The sequence below is a fragment of the Poecilia formosa genome, unplaced genomic scaffold, assembly GCF_000485575.1.
Source record: "Poecilia formosa unplaced genomic scaffold, Poecilia_formosa-5.1.2 Scaffold140, whole genome shotgun sequence".
Taxonomy (NCBI): Eukaryota; Metazoa; Chordata; class Actinopteri; order Cyprinodontiformes; family Poeciliidae; genus Poecilia; species Poecilia formosa.
In genome coordinates this window covers 241341-259905 of record NW_006800079.1, presented here as the reverse complement: position 1 = coordinate 259905, position 18565 = coordinate 241341, and the positions used below count along the sequence as shown (strand labels likewise).

Below are 18565 nucleotides of genomic sequence, written 5' to 3'. Positions count from 1 at the left end.
TTTATTTTTATATTTTTTTTAATACGTGTTTTTAGAACATATGATGGTTCTATATGTTTTTTTTTTGTGCACCGAACTTTTTGAACTTTTTCGGATGTTACTACATAATAATCACACACTTCAATGAACTTCACTGGTATTTTATATAATGGTCCAAACAGCAATAAGTAATTTTGAATTTTCAACATTTTTTTACAAATAAAACCTTAAAATGTGTTGTGTATCTGTATTCAGCCTGCCTGAGTCAATCGTTTCTAGAAACGGGACGAGAATTGGAATAATCCGAGGTTTCTTTTTACTACAGTTGTCAATCTTACACAGACTCACAGCTGTTAACTCCCCCAACTCTCAGCAGTACTGACTTTATGGGATTCTTTGTAAAAACAAAATTGATTCTATTAAAAATAAAATTTAGTGACATCCTCCTGAGCGTGATAATGGTGTCCTCATTGGAGGCAACTGAAAAACGTAATCTGTGTTTAGACTGATTTTATTCAGTTGTGCCCAAAAGTTTTAGCTTCTTCTAACTCTTGAAAGTCCATGTTGAATCCTGTCCCCACAAAATTATTTGAAGAAGTGCTTCCTTTGATTACCATTCCCATTTCAGATGCAAGTTATCTATCCTTAGCAGAGATTCTAGTGTAAATGATAAATCTTCACAGTCCAGGATTACTTGTGGAGTACCACAGGGTTCACTGCTTAGATTAATTCTTTCTACTATATACATAACTCACAAAAAGCCTGGCACATTTAAATTGCAGGAGGAATCTAAAATGAACTATAACCTTTACAGATGAAGTACTCGACTATCTGTGGTGAAGGTTGTTAGTTTCACCGGATTTTATTTAAGAGTTTTAAGATAAGAGAATAAATACAAATACACACTCCACTTTTCAGAACTGTCTTTGTGAAAAATGTTTATAAAATGATGAGACTGACGGGCTACTTCTTTTGATCTTGTATGTTAAAGACATAGTATTTTGTTTGGTTTTAACAATGCTCAGCAGTCTCAGAAGATCATGTTCTGTCATATTTGGAGTCCTTTATTACAGTAACAGGAACATGTTTGCGATTACTAATTTACTAATAATAATTTGATTGCATAATCAAATTACATCTTTTTGTCAAACGCCTTTCAACAAAAATTCTTAGAAGACGATTAATTGGGTTTACATAGATGCAGCTGCGAATCTCCCAGAAGCGCACTTGCAAACAGAGTTCGTCTGGTTGCATAAATGAGTATTTAATTTGATCGAGCAGCATATTAATACAGTGTGGGATGTAAACTTATTATTAGCAATCTGTTTTGAACATTTGCAATATGTTTCTCCATATGTTTCTTCGTCGTCTGTCTGATTCTCGATAAATTCTGCACTGCTTAAAAACGAACAAGAAAATCTAGAATGTTTATTTGCCGTTTTAAGCAACGTTTCTTGACCTATAACGCATGTTGACGTGTTCACTGCTTTTTCTCTCTCTCTTGTTTTATTGAAGGAATATACAATACACTGTTACTGAGGTTTGGTATATTTTTTAACACTTGTTTAAAGATGCCAAGAGGACTTTTCATTTTGTTGGTGATTTATTCTGTCCATAACGCTCAACCTCACTCCCACACTCAGTACATCAAATAAATCCTTACACCCTCACGTATGCTGGTTTACAGCTCATCTGCTAAAGCCTCAAGCCTAATGCTATTGCTTCCTGCGCTGCCAGCTTTGACATTTGCTATTGTGCGGACTGTCGTGCTTTGTTATTAACTGAGATTTGCTGACTTGAACTCGCGTCTTGAAGTTTTTCCTGTTTGCTCAGATGTTTTTCAATTTGTTTTAAATCCAAAGGACTGATTATGATCTTTGAACATTGTGACACCAAAACAATGAGATTATAGCCTTACTGTATGTAGCTGCAGTGATGACAGAAGATGGTATCTGTTTTGTTGCAGGGGTGGTGTGTAAAATCCAGTGACCCTCACGCCTTGGGCATGAATTCTGTGCCCAAGGAGGTCATTCCTGGACAGGTAAATTTAACTTTTTTTTATTCTAAAAATGATAAACAAATTAGTTTATGATTAGTATATGGTATATTTTATACCCTGTATAAAAAGGCAACTTTTACATTTACTATTTGGAAAAAACAAATCCAAACACCCAGGGTAATTTTGATTTTAATATGATAATATGCTACACGTGGTGCATGTGTAACATATTCATATCAAAAAGGTATTGCAGTTATATAGATGTAAGTACACAAACGCCTAATTGCTTTCTGCAAAGTCAAAAATTCAGCTCATCATTACCTTGACGTCGATTGCAGAACACCCACAGGCTCCCATCTTTTTTAATGGATATGTAATCTGTGTATTTTCTTGCATGCTTTCTAAGCAAGCAAGGACTTTCTTTCTTCTCACCGAGTCGTTGGCATGTTTATTTCTCAAAACCTAGACGTTCCTTAAATATGCATGACTCAAACTTCCACTAATTGTCTTTCCTAATTAAGAGAATCGGCACCTAACTCTACACAGTCTTACTGATTTCTGACAAAATGTTGTGCTTTGTTATTTTACAAAAAAATATATGAAAATGAGCTTTCAGATGCGCTCTTATCAGTTTGTTCAAGGTGCAGTGGCCAGCTGTTTTTAGCAAACAAACTTTGATAAACATTCATTTTGTAATTCCCTCTGTACCAAGCAGGAGCTACTGGGTAACACAAATGGGACCCAAATAAAGGCTGGAAGTGCTAAAAACTGAAATGACATAAAATGAGTGAAAATTGAGCTTCCCAAAGGGGGGAACCAAACATGACTCCAGATGAATGTGTGTGTTTAGTGTTATGTTTAAGACTTATTTGTATTGTAAATAGGAAACTACTTACAGTCTCAAACTTTACCAGATTTAATGTGAAGCGTTGCCTCCCCGGCTACTTACAACTCATTAACAAATATCAAAACATATTCATTGTTGGTACTTTAGGATCATCACTGTTGGAACGTGAGTTTTGGAAATATCCTTACTTTCTTTTCCTTTTGTTTTCCCAATGCAGCCTATGAATTACTCCAACCCCGTGTATGCAAAGATCTATATCGACGGACAAAACTGTCGGAAGCCAGTCATCAGTATTGATGAAAGGAGAGAGCTACTCCCAAAGAAACTAGAGGGGACAATTCGTGAAACCGCCGCATAGCCTAACTTTACACTTTGTACTTCTTTTTTTTACCACAGTGTACAATATATAATATAAAGGAGGAAACAAGATTTTTCTATTTCCTACGAGGCTCTTGAGTTTTTCTCGTTTAGCATCAGCATAATATCCTTGTTGGTGTGTTCAGGAGTTTGATTTTACATATGCAGTTTGCTTACTCATTTTTATTTCAAAGCTATACAGCACTATCCTGTATACTGTATCGAAGTAAACCTTCTGTTTTGCAAAAAAAAAAAACTTAACACCATAAGCCACTCTTGTGCACAGTTCAAATGCTCCAATTCAGTGCTACAATTTGTACCAACAGCTGACTCTAGTTTAAAAGGATTATTGACACAAGGTTTGTTTTCTGAAGGGCAAAACCAGACGATTTGGCTACATATTTTCTAAGCAAATGTATGTATAGTTGCAAAGTGTTTCATGTGTTTTGTTTCCTATGTGTGCTGGAAGGACCAGAAAGCTTCATAAGTGAGCTGAGGCTTTGTATTTTTTTTTTTTTTTAGCTGTTGTCTTTTTTTTCCTGCTCTGACCCAGCTGGATCTCCTCACGAAAGACCGTAACCCAGTCAGTCTTTCCTCACCGACGATGTAATTCCACAGTCCTTCCGTCTTCTCCATCACCACCTGTCCCAAACTCCGCTCACTCAACGGAAATACTCCACACGAGGCCCATGTTGAATGTTTGCTGTCAGATTCCTGTATTGTTCACTAAGAGGACAGATAATTAATACCATATTTTTCTAGGTCTCATATTTCAACAGATGGAATGATATAGGCGAGGAAGTGATTTGCCACAGTCACACAGGTCGTTAGGAGTTATTATAAAACACGTTTCTGCTGAAGATGAACATGATAGATATAAGAAATTTTATAATTTTGTATTTGATTTGTATGTTGTTTGGCTGCTTGTATTTTGGAGAAATGTATTAAATGTAAGTAATTTTTATATAAAATGTAAATCAATATTGAATAAAGGGGGCTTATTTCCATTTTATTTCTCTTTATTTTTGCCACAGCAGATACACTGCAAGAGTTTTGAATCACTTTGGTCACTTTATATGATATGATGCATAGTGATCAACACTATTTTTCAAATAGTTAAACTTGTGGTGCACTTATTCATTTAGCCTCTCTTGGTGCTGGAGCTGCAGTTTCTTCTGTTAAAAAAAAATGACATGTTTTGCTCAACTTTCTAAAATATTGATGTTTCTATAGTAGTTTAAAAAAGAATTTCAGCACTTGTTTTATTTTCCCATTTCAAATTATATATAGGTTTCTCATGACAGCCAACTTCAAGTTTCAAGGTGCTGCCATTCAAAGGATTGTTATTTTTATGGCTCCACTGTCATGGTGAAAAAGGCATGTACAGAATAAAAAAGTCCATTAACTGACATTACACAAGGAATGAAAATGAGTATTATATTCTCAAAACCATTGATTAACCAATCTAAATGACAGTTGTTTTTTTTCCTGAAGTAAAACATTTTCATTACTACTTTTCAAATTGAGCTTCTGGTCATCTTTTGGGTTGATTTCCCACATGTGAGGCTTTATAGATATACATATTTTCAGGCTTATTAAAATAAATGTGAGCACAACTTTGAGAGAAGTTTCTGGTTTCAAAACTTTCCACCTCTACAGATTAATAATGTTGGCAATCAAAACTTGTCATCACAAAGTGTCAGCAGTGTATGAAATATTTAAGAACAAGTAGCGAATCAGCACAATACGTCAGTGAAGTAATGAATATAAAATTACATTGAACACCCAGAGGCATTATGCACTTTCCGGTGGTGATGAGCCAGCCTTCTATACCCACTCTAGGATTATTTGACAAGGATTTATGTGATTCAGCCCAGTTTCTGCAAATTGCACTGACATTATATTTTTGCTTTACTGAGGCAGATAGTTACCGTTTAACCACTTTTAAAAAATGATTAATTAGCACATTTTTTTCCTCATTAATATTCTCGTTTTTTCTACTAGAAGCAGTTGAATTGAAAACTTTGTATCATCTTTACTGACTAGGTACAATATTTTAATCAAACTTGAATAAAATGCGTTGCGCTCTGGGAATACTTTTGGTGTGCCGTCCGCTCTACTATTGTTACATGTTTTCTCAATTTGTGGACAGTAGTTTGCCGGCGTTTCAACGCCTTAATGGCTTTGTAATTTCTTCCAGTAGATCTGCACAATATATCAAATCTCATTTATCACTGCGTTATTAACATGTGCAAATTTGCAACTGGAAAGGACAATAATATTTGACAAAATATTCTGTTGAGTGTCATGCATGTTGGTCCTATCCATGTTTGCTAGGCTTTAACTGCCTTTGATCTCCAGATTTCATGGCCAAGATGCTAACACTCCCAAAGAGTGAAAAGGATATTCTGATGCAGCAAGAAAAAAAGACAAAATAGTCAGGATTGAAATATACTGCTCAAAAAAATAAAGGGAACATTTCACTTTAATTTTGTGTGTGGCTCCAAATCCAGGCCTCCATTGGTTAATAAATTTGATTTCCATTGATGATTTTTGTGTGATTTTGTTGTCAGCACATTCAACTTTGTATACAACAAAGTATTCAATGAGAATATTTCATTCATTCAGATCTAGGATGTGTTATTTGAGTGTTCCCTTTATTTTTTTGAGCAGTGTACATATTCCCATCCCAAAATGAGAAAACGAGAAAAAAATCTGTATACTTTAACGTATACAGTGGTCATCTGTATACATCAGTGAGTGAAACAATAACCTCCACATGAAAAGTCGTGCCTTGTATAAATACTTATCAAGTAGATTTCAGCTCCTAGTCCTCAACCGATGCAGATCTCTAACTCAGCAATTATAGAAATTAGGAAGATCGCCGTCACCTCCAGGCTCCAGAAGTGGCTCTAAAGAGGAGAAAAACAGGAATTCGAAAATACGTCCTGAACTAAGAGAAGCCTGGCACTCTCCTCCCTTCACCTCGCCTATTGATTTTTTGTCTCTTTCCCACTTAGCAAGCATCACCATTCTCCTGCATAAACATCAGAAAAACCCAGAGGGCTCATCTCTCGGACAGAATCAATAATAACAGGAGTCGTATTCACATTATAAACAACAAGTCCTGCATACTCATGACACAATCGGCCCCAACCAAAGCTGCTTATCACTCCGTGTGCGGTGAGTGGGCTGGGACTTAACAAAATCGAGGCAGAAACTACATCTGAAACTAATCAAGGGAAAAATGGGTTGCTTGAAATGATTGGAGAAATATCTCATTCCATTTCACTTTGCCGGTCAGAGTTTGACCCACTTATTTAAGCTTTCTTTCTGATTAATTGGAGTGTGACTACGTATCGCTTCAAAATAGGGTTTATTAAAACAATATTCTCTGGAGAAAAATGGCAGCAAGTATGCAAAATAGTAAATGCTATTTATTAAAAGTTATACTTTTTTTTAATCGGTTTTAAGTGTCCAGGTTTACCAACTTGAAAGAAACAATACCATAACAAATGACAACCTTGGACTGCCTATGCAATATTTTTTAAAACTTCATTCTGACTCCACTTCTCGGGACATAAAGATGTTACGCTACAGCTGAGTGCGTTCTTGGTTCAAATCAGAGAACCAGTGGGATTCGCCAATCATTGCACTCAGTTTATATGCTAACTACTATTAGGAAACTAATGTGTTTCCTAATACCAGAAACACAGAAGCAGTATCAGAAAGTGAATATTTAATTTATGTAAGTTTGTTGGTGTTTTACATACAACAAGCTGTGGCTCGAGAGTGTGTTCCTCTCTATTTTGGTCGTGAAGACGGGCGGGAACATGGGAACATGGGATCATGGGAACATAGGAACATGGGAACATGGGCAGGCCCCAAGCGCGCAGGAACTGAGGTTGATGCTCCAACGACGACATTTGCAGCAACACTTAACAGTGGAGAACCTTGAGGTTGTGGTTTTGATGGACAGTAAACTCAGATATTACATTTTGTCTGATAGAAATTAATTGCTGGCCCAAACATGAAAACAATTTTGATTTGCTGATTAGTTTGCAGTATGTATAAGTCTATATGGTGGCACTTTATTTCTTTTTTCTAAATGTGCAACCTTGTAGATTTTGGCACATCACACCAAACTAATGTTATAAAGTTTCACTGTTTCACATTGGCCGGCACAAGATCGTAATTAGCACCGAGAGCTAGCTACAGAGCACTTCTTAGTTTCTCAAAACATAATTGGGATGTGAAAAGAACAGGATATATGCTTTACTTTGTGACATGCAGAGACTGAATTTCTTCCTAATTTAGAAGAAATTTATATCGCCGTAAAAATATAAAGGGGTTTTCAAGTCTTGCCACCGGTTTTCAATTAAATTTATGCCTAATATAAGTATGGAGTTTTTCATCTTCCTGAAAAGTGAACCTCCATTCCAGGCTCAGTCTTACAAAATCTAATGGGATTTCTTCCAAGATTTTCCTGTCTTTACCTCCATCTATCTTCCAGCAAAGTGGGAATGGTATGCTCAAGGTGACGTGCTGTCTCAGGTTTTTTTTGCCACACATTGTCTTTTGCATGTAAGGCAAAAAAAAAAAAAAAAAAAGTACTTTGGTCTTATCTTACACATTATTCCACATATCTGCTACGACCCCTCCATGGATTGTGGCAATGGAAACTACTTAGATTTAACTTTTAACAATAACTTTCTTCTCATCAGTCTCTCATAAAGACCATATCTCTGGAATTGGCCTGTATGCACTATTTCCCACCTGAGCTTCAGGTCTTGTCTTCATAATTTAACAAAATGTGGAAAAACACTAAGGGGTAAGAAAGCTCCTTCAACACTTTGTTTACTATAACTTTATTGCAGCAGAATAATTAGGGTTGTGTTGTAAACCCATCCCTCTCAGCATGTCGTACAGTCAAAAGCCCTGAATGCTTTAAAAGACAGCCACCGTCCTCACTTCTGCAATTCTCTTCCCTTGTGAAAGGCCTCCAAGGTGTAGTGAGTAAGAGAGGGAGGAGATGGGCTGTGTAGCAGAACAATTGCTCCCTACCTCAGCAATATAGCAGGAAATGAAAGAGGTGGACTGGAACCAAGGTGTCTGTGTACCTTATTTGTTCTTATACGCTCAGATATGCATGACTGAAGGGAATGTACAAAGAGTGGTCACATCTGACCTATTAGTCACAGAATGACCAACTCCGTGGGCCAATGTGTGTGATTGATATATAGTACATTTTGGTGTGTGTGCAGGGTGAACACTGTGGTTTCCCCCGGAAATGCATTCACTCAAGCAAGAGCAAAAAGAAATATGTTAACATTTCAAAAGTAGCTCGGGGCTTGTTCCATTTATCTCCCCATGCTCTGTTCCAAATTGGCCTTTTGCTGCCTGCCTGTCTGGGGCCTGATATGGCACCTTGTAAGGTGGCCTAAAGTAGAATCGCATTTGAAGTGTTTGACTGATAATAACCAGCAGCCTTGTGCCCTGTGCCAGAACTGGCAAGTCCGAGCCCCGTCAGGCTGCAGCAATAATCGTCCTACTGGTTTAAATCCACTTTGAGTCACTTGTGCAATACCCTGCCAGCTCACAGGAGGCAAAAGCCCTGCTGTTCTAGCAGATGTTGAAGAAACGATCTGTTTGCTTCTGGGTACTCTGTGATATTTGAGAACCCCAGTCTGATGGGAAATGGCAGAACTCCTGACCCTTTCCACTGTGAAAGGACGGTTGGGTGACAGTCAAAGGAAGTTCAGTTCAGTTTTGTGGCACAGCAGAATGGGCTCAAGACAATTGCAATTCATAGTCATGTCTACACAACTTCAGAAAACCAAGGGGGAGCTTCAGTATCTTAATCTTTGTGCTTAAATGATCAGGTCAAATCAGTATTCATCTTCTGATGTGTCCGGGTCTGTTAACGCAAGGAAGAACATTTCTGTTTGAAACCCCACTAAGTTTGGATGTCGGTCTTGTTCCCGGGTCTTTTACAGCACAGCTTCCCATATGTTGTCTTTATTGCTAAGGCTGTGAGCTTAAAAAAGATTTTCACTTTAATCCGCCGAATGGAGTTGAGAAACAGAGTGGAGCAAGTCAGTCTGAGAGAACAATGACTTTCTTCCTGTAGTCAAACAAGAGGGGGTTGTCTATTTCAAGAAAAGAAGCAGAACTTAATACACATGAGTTTTGTGGTTAATGGTTTCATGCATATTTTAAAAGGTATAATGCTTTTTGTGGTGTACCAGCTGAACTTCGGCTCTTGTTCTGAATCAACAGCACTGACTCTGGGCTTCAGTATGGTTAATATTTGGCCACTGTGTTCACATGTTGCAGTGAAAGGAGATTATTCAGTGAATTCCAAACAGAAGGAGAACAATAAAGTACATTTTAAAGCTTAAGCAAGTTTGCCATGTTGGAACTTTATACCAAAATGCACAGGAATTGAAAATGTGTTGTTGGGTCAAAAGTCAAATAACAAGAGTCTATATTTTAACAAATCAGACTTTCACATTTTAACAAGTCAGACTTTCACATACTGTACACTGGGTTGGTTTAATAAATAGGTACCAATTTGACTTTTTGTAATTAAGTCCAACTTTACAAACATGTAGTTAGCAGTTTTGTTTATGTTTAACAAAACCCATCACAATTCAATATTGTGTTCGCTTGGGAAATAATCTACATGAAGAGATGCTAGGAGGAAATGTCATGGTCACCTTATCCGATAAGCAGTTGATAAGCTCTAAGCACTCGGAAGGTCAGATGAAAGTGGCTGTCCTGATGTCACCCCAGTCAGGTCCTGATGCTGCATTAAGCATCTGTGGCTCAGGTGAACCGGGGTTTTTGTTGATCCCTCCTGGGTCCTCCTCAAAAGCCAGCTTGGTGTAAACTCTTTTAAATTGAAAACAACAAAATAAAATATCCCAAAAAAAACCTGGGGCATTGCACAGACTTATGGGGCTTTGTAGCTGATGAAAGTGTAGAGCTACCAGGAGGAGAACTGCTCTTTCATGATCTGAGAACAGCCTTGCTTTATTATCCTTTATATTTTTGTATTTAATGAAAAATCTGGTAATCTTATAATGCAAAACGTTGACAAAACAAACAAAAGAAGTTTGAAGAGATTGTAATGTTTAAGAATGGCTGGCCTCATACTAACTGCGGCCTCTCTTGCTCCTGGACAAGTCCTCTTTTGGCTTACTTTGTTTCTTTTTTCACGTCCTGTGCTCTATTGCAATTTTTTTTTCCTGTTTTTATTTGAGATCAGGAGGATGATGGCTATCTTGTTATGGAGGACAGACTGCATGACATTCTGCTACGGAGGCAGGCAACAGATCCAGCAGATCTGAGGACGTACAGTGGGTCTGCTGTGAAATCTACATGCCGGTGATGTGATGAATATCGAAACCCAATCCGGTAATGAGGCTCCCGCCTATTGACCAGTACCACAGCTGATTATCACAGAGATTAAACACAGCTTGTGGAAGCAGATTGCTGACCTGATCATTTAATTTGCTAAACGTCAATGTAAAATCTTTACTAAAACAAAATTTTAAATCTTTTTGTAATCGTCTTTAAGTCTTGTATAGTTCACATAAATTGAAAATTTTAATTTATCGGGTATTTAATTTATGTTTGCACGTTGTGTGTTTATGAGAGTCCTTAAATAAATAGATCCAAGTTTCTCCAACTGGTGTGAACATTGACAGTTTCTCAATGAAGAACTAGATTAATATTTATCCCATAATTTATTAAAAAATATTTATTTTTCCCATAATGTGCTTATTTATTACAGTGAGGCACACAAATGTTATTTGATCACAGCTGCGTCACATTGAAGCACAACAGATCAGGTGTGAAATAGTTAGGTTATCAGTGGTGCTGTGGAGAGCGATAAGTGCAGCCAGGAGCAATAACCTCAATTCAGATTGTATGTACAAATTCAGACAGGCTGTGTGTGCAAGTGTCAGTGGGTGTTAACATGAGTTTTCTCTATGGTGGATGAAGTAATGTAACTTAAGTTTGAAAACGAAAAATATATATATATTTTTTTTTTCCAGGGGGCATTTTATCCTCCAAAACATCTGTTAAAGGTCAAAGAAATTCCTCCCCACGATGAATTTTTTTATTAGTCATTTAACCTTTTAATAATTGTTCGATCTAACCTTTAACTCCGTAATTAATCATAATGAGAACAGATTTAAAGCTGAGGCTTTGAATCTTAGTCAAAGCCTCAGCTTTGACTAAGACCTACTGCAATTACTGCAACCTACTGCAATTACTTCAGAAACCATAGCAACAAACCGTATGGTGGCAAAGAGACAGTTGAAAAATGATATGTTTGGTACGGATAGTAATATTGCTTAGGTCCCAAGTAATACCACAAGTCCCATTCTTCTTGGCCATAAATTATTTAAAATTGTAAAATATAAAACTACGGTTTTCCGTTGTCAGGACAACTAAAGGTTTAATGTTAGCAGCTAATATTTCTACAACAGAAGGACTCTTGCTAACCTGATATTTTTTTACAGATATTATATACATACAGATATTATATATATGTATTAATATACAGATATTTTTTACAGTCATTAGGTTTGGAAACCATGCTTTTTTTATTTAGTCATTTTTCACAAATGCCATCATACCAACATGTATCTATCCTCTTTTTGAAAAAAAACATTTTTCTGTATTATTTTAAACCGAAGAATAGAAATAAAATGTTGGTCTTTTAAAAATTACAACAGGTTTCCTATAGTAGATATTTATTAAAATTATAGATTCTCATTTTTTCAACAGGTCATGTAACATTATGAATTCTGTTTGAATTATTTAAACTATTGTAATAGTTGCAGATCCCAGTATTGGCATTGAATAGTATCAACATTCAAAGCTACTATTTGAGTAGCTTACTGAATTAATAGTAATTAATTCAGTAAGCTGAATTAATTAATAGTAATTCAGTAAGATTATTAATTTGGCTTTTTTTAAAATCATTTAAAAACTTGTATAACCTCACCTTTCACTGAAGATGATCAGATTTCTTACTAATGGCATTGGATTCTTTCGAAAAACAGCATTAGTGATAAAATAATAAAGCAAAACTCATGACAAAATGTATCATAAAATTACTTTGTGAAAGAACATGCCTTAAAAAGTAGTAATTAGTTTAAACTGGCACTGACAGTACATTTCTAAATAATAGAAAGCCTTGAGATTAACCACTTTTAAGTTTCTCATGGTAAATTTCTATCTTCTATTTGAGCTGATAGATTTGCTGAAAAGCCACCTGAGATGTGATTGGTATTTCATTCTGTTTATTCACATATGAATGCCTTATTTGGTGTTTGTAACTAAAGATCTCCAGCAGCTTCGTATTCTTAATAATCCTCTATGAATAAAGAAAATAAGTCATTTGAATGTATATAGACCTTTTATTGCACAGCATCACTTTTTTTCCACTTCATTTTGTATTTGACTTTCTCAATGTGTCTAGATTATACAAGTGTGTCTCAGGGTAACAAACAGGAATGGTAACTTTACGGTGCAAGAAAGGACTGCGACTATGACAAAGAAGGGTATCAGAATTTTCTAATATCATCATAAAATATGAATTTTGAAACAAATTTCAAGAGCCTTTCACAAACACTTCAAGTTGGGTTTCCTTCTAGTTGTCTCTATGTGTTTTCTGAAAGGCCTGAGGCAGCAATGGGACTAAATAAACCTGTCACTGTTGTTCCTCTGACCCATCAGGAGAGGCTGTGTAAGGAGTTGACCTAGCTAAGGGCTAGCCAGTTTTGTACTTTCAGAGTCGATATCGAAACAGCTAGTGCTAAAAACAAACCCATGGTGGGTCATTTCACATGCATCTGTTCTCACCGTTTATAGACCAGGATGGCAAGTTCAGAGAAAAGAGCAGGTTAATGGGATTTGAGTTCAAAACAATCAGAAGCCGTTTAAAGAGTTGCACACTTTTGAGATGAAAATGTTTTGTCAAATGTATTTCAGTTTTTCTCACAGAGGGATGATTGTACCAATTGGTTGAGTACAAGTAAAAAAAAAACAACATAAATTCAACTAGGATTATCAACTGGAGCAGCTTCTTACTGATAAATGCAACTTTTCTAATTTTGTTATTAAAGAAACAAGCCAGTAGTTAAGCAAATTTATATATAATAGAAAGTATTGAAATAAACCATCTTTAACTTCTTAAAACATCTGGGTAAAGTCTGACTCTGTGTCATTGTGCTTCTGGTAAGAGAGTACTCCATATAAAAGCTGCCTGAGATGCCATTAGTCTTTCATTTTCTGGTCTAACATAAAAATATCTTTCTATTTGATTTTCTCTCTGAAGAGCCTCAGCACCTTTTGTACTTTAAATAATGCTTTCTTCATCAAGACAGAGTAATGGGTCCTTTTGAAATCTATATTTAAAAAAAACATTTAATGCACTGCATATTTTTTCTCTACTTCATCCTAAGTATGTCAACGCATCAAGTCTATACAATACTGCAATTTTCATGTCTCTGATGCAGAGTTTCAAAAGTTGGCACATTTGAATTAAGACGATGAAAGACATCTCAGAATTATGCAACATCACAAGGAGAAGATCATTAGGAAACTTTAGTCTTAAATAATAACTATTAAAACATAAGGTTAAATTGTGAAACATATTCTTCAGCAACAACTTTGATTATTTATTGGTTAATGAAAAACCGTCAAACTGACTGCACAGGACAATGAACATCAACAATCCAAATCGCGTATTCTTAGAAGATTGGAAGACCTCTGATCTTTCTGTGTATGTTATGCATAGTACATAAGTACATAAAAAGAGAATAGTTGATCCAATATGAATAAATTATCCATATTAACTTATTCAGTTTTTTTTAACTTAACATAAACTTATTAGATTACTGTGAACAACATGATTAAATGACAAAAATTACTAATTACAATTGCAGCAGTTTATTCAACTTGGAGCTCTAGTTTTGTTTTTTTGTTTTGTTGCGTGACAATGGCTACTCTTCCTGGCTCATTTGTTGAATATTTCCCCTTTTCAGGGCTTTTACAATTTACACATTCTTAAAATCAAAGCTTGAGATTTGTTGTACGTCAATTCTATAGGGAGAATATTTCCTAATGTGTGCTAAAATTGAGCTTTGTCCTTGTGAACCTGTTATTGTGTGTCATCTTATGCAATGGTTTGTAAATTTTCTTAAATAGCAAAAAAATTGTTTTGCACTATAAAAAATAAGGCAATGGTCAAAAAAATGTTAGAAGAAGAGAAAATCTTGAATTATGTATACCTGCACTCTGTCCACTTTCTGAAAAGTTTCATGTAAACTTTGTTCCTTAGATAAGAGCAGAGAGATTTGCATGATAAAGTAACAGGGGCATCATTAGTGCTTCATTTTGTCCTCTCATTTAAGAATGGCTTTAGTACTTTTTCCCTTTGAATAATGGTTTCTGCATCAAGAAACAGCAATATATTTTCATATGGTCATTTTTCACTTTATTTAAGTTTGAATAAGTTAATTTTTAGCAAGTCTTGTATCGTTTCTGTTTCAAGTTTTGGGTTCTTAGGAAGGGCAATTTGTTGTGAAGGGAAAGGTTTGGACTGTGACGCTTTAAATGATTACTGCTCTTTGTTACAGCATACCAAGAACAGCTATCCAGCTGATCCATCCTATTTACTAGTGTTGAAATAATCAGAAACTAATTGATCTTGTAAAAAAAAAAAAAATGTTTCACCAATTCCTCGGGATGTACTGCAAAATCGTTTTTGAGATAAAATAAGGAAGGTGTTGGAAGTGACCAATAGCAGTCTTTGACAAGGAACAGTGAGTTGTAGTGTGTGTACAGTGATTAAAAAAAACAAAAAAAACAAAACAAGTAAAAGTAGTTTTGCTTTGCTGCTCCACAATTTGAAGGGCTTAATTGCTTCCTTACACATCAAATATAATTGACCATTCTGTATCAATATAATTCATATAGCAATAACTGTCTTAAAATACACCCAACCAGTCACATTCATTTCAAATTAAGCATGTTAGGAGACATGCTTACTTGCAAAATGTTGCACCAGTAGTTTCATTTGGGCTGCACCTTTCCATGGCTCAGCACCAACTCTTCCACTTTGCCGAGTTGTCAGGAGTCCCTAAAGCTGACAAAGTCTATTATTAAGTATGGATAAAAGGTGACATGCAGTGACTCACCCTTAATGTTAAATGTCAGAGCAGATTAAGTTCTTCTCTGTGGCTCTTTATTTTCAATATAGGAAGCATATCTCTTTTTTTTTTTTTCTGCAGGCAGAGTGAACCTCAATCGCCTCTAATGAGATGCACTTTCGTCGAGAGCTGTGGCAATATACAGTTCATGACTGTTATATTTTAGAGTAATTGTATTTGCCATTGGCAATTGTTTTTTTTTCTTTTAATTGTGACTCCATCCAATACTTTTTGTTGCTTTTTGTAGAATTTCAAAAGAAATTGGTAGAAATTAGTTTATTCCAAGCAATTCTGAAATAAAATGAATATTCTATATATGTATGAAGGGGAGTTGGCATGGTCCATTTTTGAATTTCTGTGACAACTTTACTTAAAATGTTTTTCAATTCAAAATGATAATCTTGAGCTCATAAGGATTTCTTTTCTAAATCAAAAGCTGACCATTTACAAGCGTTTATAAAGTAATGTTTCTGCACAGATAAAGGTGTTCATGCAATGGATGTGACCGAGTTATCATTTTGAATTATACTTAGGAAGAGCTTTTATCTCCAGTGCTTTAAGTTCAGCTCAACTTTAACAGTGGTTATTGAAAGGTGAAAAAGAATTCAAGGTAATAATGGTTAATGCATAACGTCAATGTCATTTCAGTTCAAGAAAAAGACTTGTAAATTGAATAACTGAACAGTCTACATGAGCTCACCTTGTGTCACATCCTCAGTGCAATAATATGCACATGACCTTGAGAACAATGTGGTTCATGATGTTGAGGTAATGAAAAGTTATGGTTGCTATGCAATAAACCACTGGCAGAGTGGTTTGTTGTTTTTATATTGTGCCTCCCGTCTTCATTTGTTTTGCATCATATAATCCCATGCAGGCTGGGATCTATCCCTAATGCATGGCATTCCCTATAGATGTCTACTTAGCTAGTGAGTTAAATTGGGTTATAATTATGAAACAATTCATTTCAAGATGAAATGCTTTTTGAAAAGGCATAACTTGATTTAAATTCAGGATCAGTAGGAGATATAATAATTACAAACACCCTTCTTCAACATTCATTATGGCGTTGAGTTAGTAATATTAGCCTCATCTGATTCGTTTTAGCTCAATTTAAAAGGATGGTAGATCATTTAGTTTAGTTATCACAAGGGCGTCTTCACAATCTAGAAACTTTGAATGATCTTTTGAATAAATCCGTTACATGGGAATGGTGAAAAAATATTAATAAAGATGAACTGTTTATACCACAAAGTCAGTCATCTCTGTCAAATATTTGCCAGTGATAACTTAGATTAACTATAAATCTAATTAATCTATCATTAATCAATGGATCATAAATTAATTATCAATGTTGTCAAGATTAACCACTAACTTCATTTTGACACATCTGTGGCTAATATTAGCTTAAAATGACTTTTGTGCTACTCATCTCTTCTCAAAGAAAATAAACTTGCTCGGCCACTCCTGTCTTCTTTCATTTTTGGTAACTTAATTTCCTTTTCTTTGAAGAAGGATGGGACTTTTTCCTGCCCCCTGATCCTTGGCCTGTATAAGTGTAATATTTCATTGATAACTGAACTGAAAAACAGGACTTAACCATTTGCACTTTCACAAAAGGGCAATAGGGGGCATCAGAGAAAACCCATCATTATTGTTCATCCAGAATTAAATTAGCCAATCTCTTTGATTAAGGCGATCTACAGTTTATTATAACATAGAATAATTAGAAACTAAAGAGGTGAAATAGAAACAAACCACCTTCCTGTCAGGCTGTTTTCAGGCCTGCCTAGCGACAGGTAGGCCTGAAAACAGGCCTACCTACAGGTAAAATATTACCCCCTCAATGAAGCTCGTTCAAATAGTAAATGTACAGTTGTGTTGTGAATCCACTTAGTTTGTATTTATTTTATATTAGGTGTTTTATTTTAAATGACTTACTAAATACCTGTATCCGAAGATAATTTAAAGTAACAGATTTCCAAGGTCAAAATCTTTTACTTAGGCCATTAAGCGTTGGAAAATACAGAGACTGTCAGCATTTCTTGGATTTTCTGGCTAAATCAGTTTGTTACATAGCCTAACACTTCAAACTAAGTTTGAGCAGATTCATGTCTTTATTGGCATCACCAGAGGATTGCAAAGAAGAAAAATGGAAAGTGCTGTGTTCTTCACTCCACATTAAATCCCAAATGGCTTTTTGCCTGTAGCAAGCTTCATTCAACCAACATCAAGCTAATTAGGAACTTCGAAATGTCCTCTTATTGTGTGTAGTTTACAGTCCCAACAGAGAGAATTAATCTACAGCTAGCTAAAACATGTGATAAATTAGCATAAACTGAAAACTCTAAATTTACATTTTTCTTCCTCTTGTGTGTTGCTTGAAATGAATTTGTGATAATTATAGAACAAATTTGTAAAAAACTCCTCTTCCTCCCCATTTTTGTAAGAGGCTGTAATCCCTCTTAATTCAGTCTGGAAATCCGTTTTAGTGCATCAGAATTAATACATAATTGGTTTTTACTGCTATCTTAATTTAGCTGTACACTTGCCCATTTGTTACTTCCATACTTACTGAAACACAAAATGTTTACTTATTTCAACACAAAGCTGCACTGAACCTCAGTTCCCTGCCTTCTTTCTTGTAAAATCAAATGTTTAATGTGTCCTCCAAAGGCAAACTTTGCAAGGTCCCCTGACAAAAAGAAGCCTCTAGTTTAAGTCTACTATTTCATAAAGCTGAGGGGGAGCAAGATTTCAGCTTTCTGTTTTGAACTCCAACATCATGCAATAAAGCTTTAAAATGATACTCCAACACATTTAAGCACAGAGGTTAGTTTACGGGGCCCCAGTGAAGAACTGCTTAGTTTGAGAAAGCAGAAGTATAATATGCTCAAAGCCTTTGAAGGAGCTTTGTCACATTTAAGAAGATAACCTCTACAGATGTCACTAAAGGTTATTTCTGCTTGGGTGTATGTTCGACAGTTTAACTTCACAAAGCCGTTAAGTGTAAGCGAGATGGGTTTTTACAGCTGCGACTTCAGTTCATTCAACATGAACGCCATTCAGCAGTGACTCTAAACACTTTAAAAGTCAGAAAATAATAATAAAAAAACATCTCTTTTGAAAGGATGGAGAGTCTTTCTAAAA

The 18565-nt window shown here is 35.5% G+C and overlaps 1 protein-coding gene across 7 annotated transcripts in view; it reads left to right on the top strand.

Moving 5' to 3' along the window:
• Positions 1–4109, top strand: part of lrp1bb (low density lipoprotein receptor-related protein 1Bb) — a 308534-nt gene extending 304425 nt beyond the window's left edge. For 6 of the 7 annotated variants that reach the window (XM_016676720.1, XM_016676718.1, XM_016676714.1 and 3 more), the window contains 2 exons: positions 1946–2020; positions 3043–4109. In XM_016676720.1, coding sequence (XP_016532206.1) covers positions 1946–2020; positions 3043–3183 — 216 coding nt within the window. In that variant the 3' untranslated portion in view covers positions 3184–4109. The remainder of the gene's footprint in view (positions 1–1945; positions 2021–3042) is intronic. The other variant, XM_016676716.1, reaches the window with a different exon arrangement.
• Positions 4110–18565: the final 14456 nt, after the last annotated feature.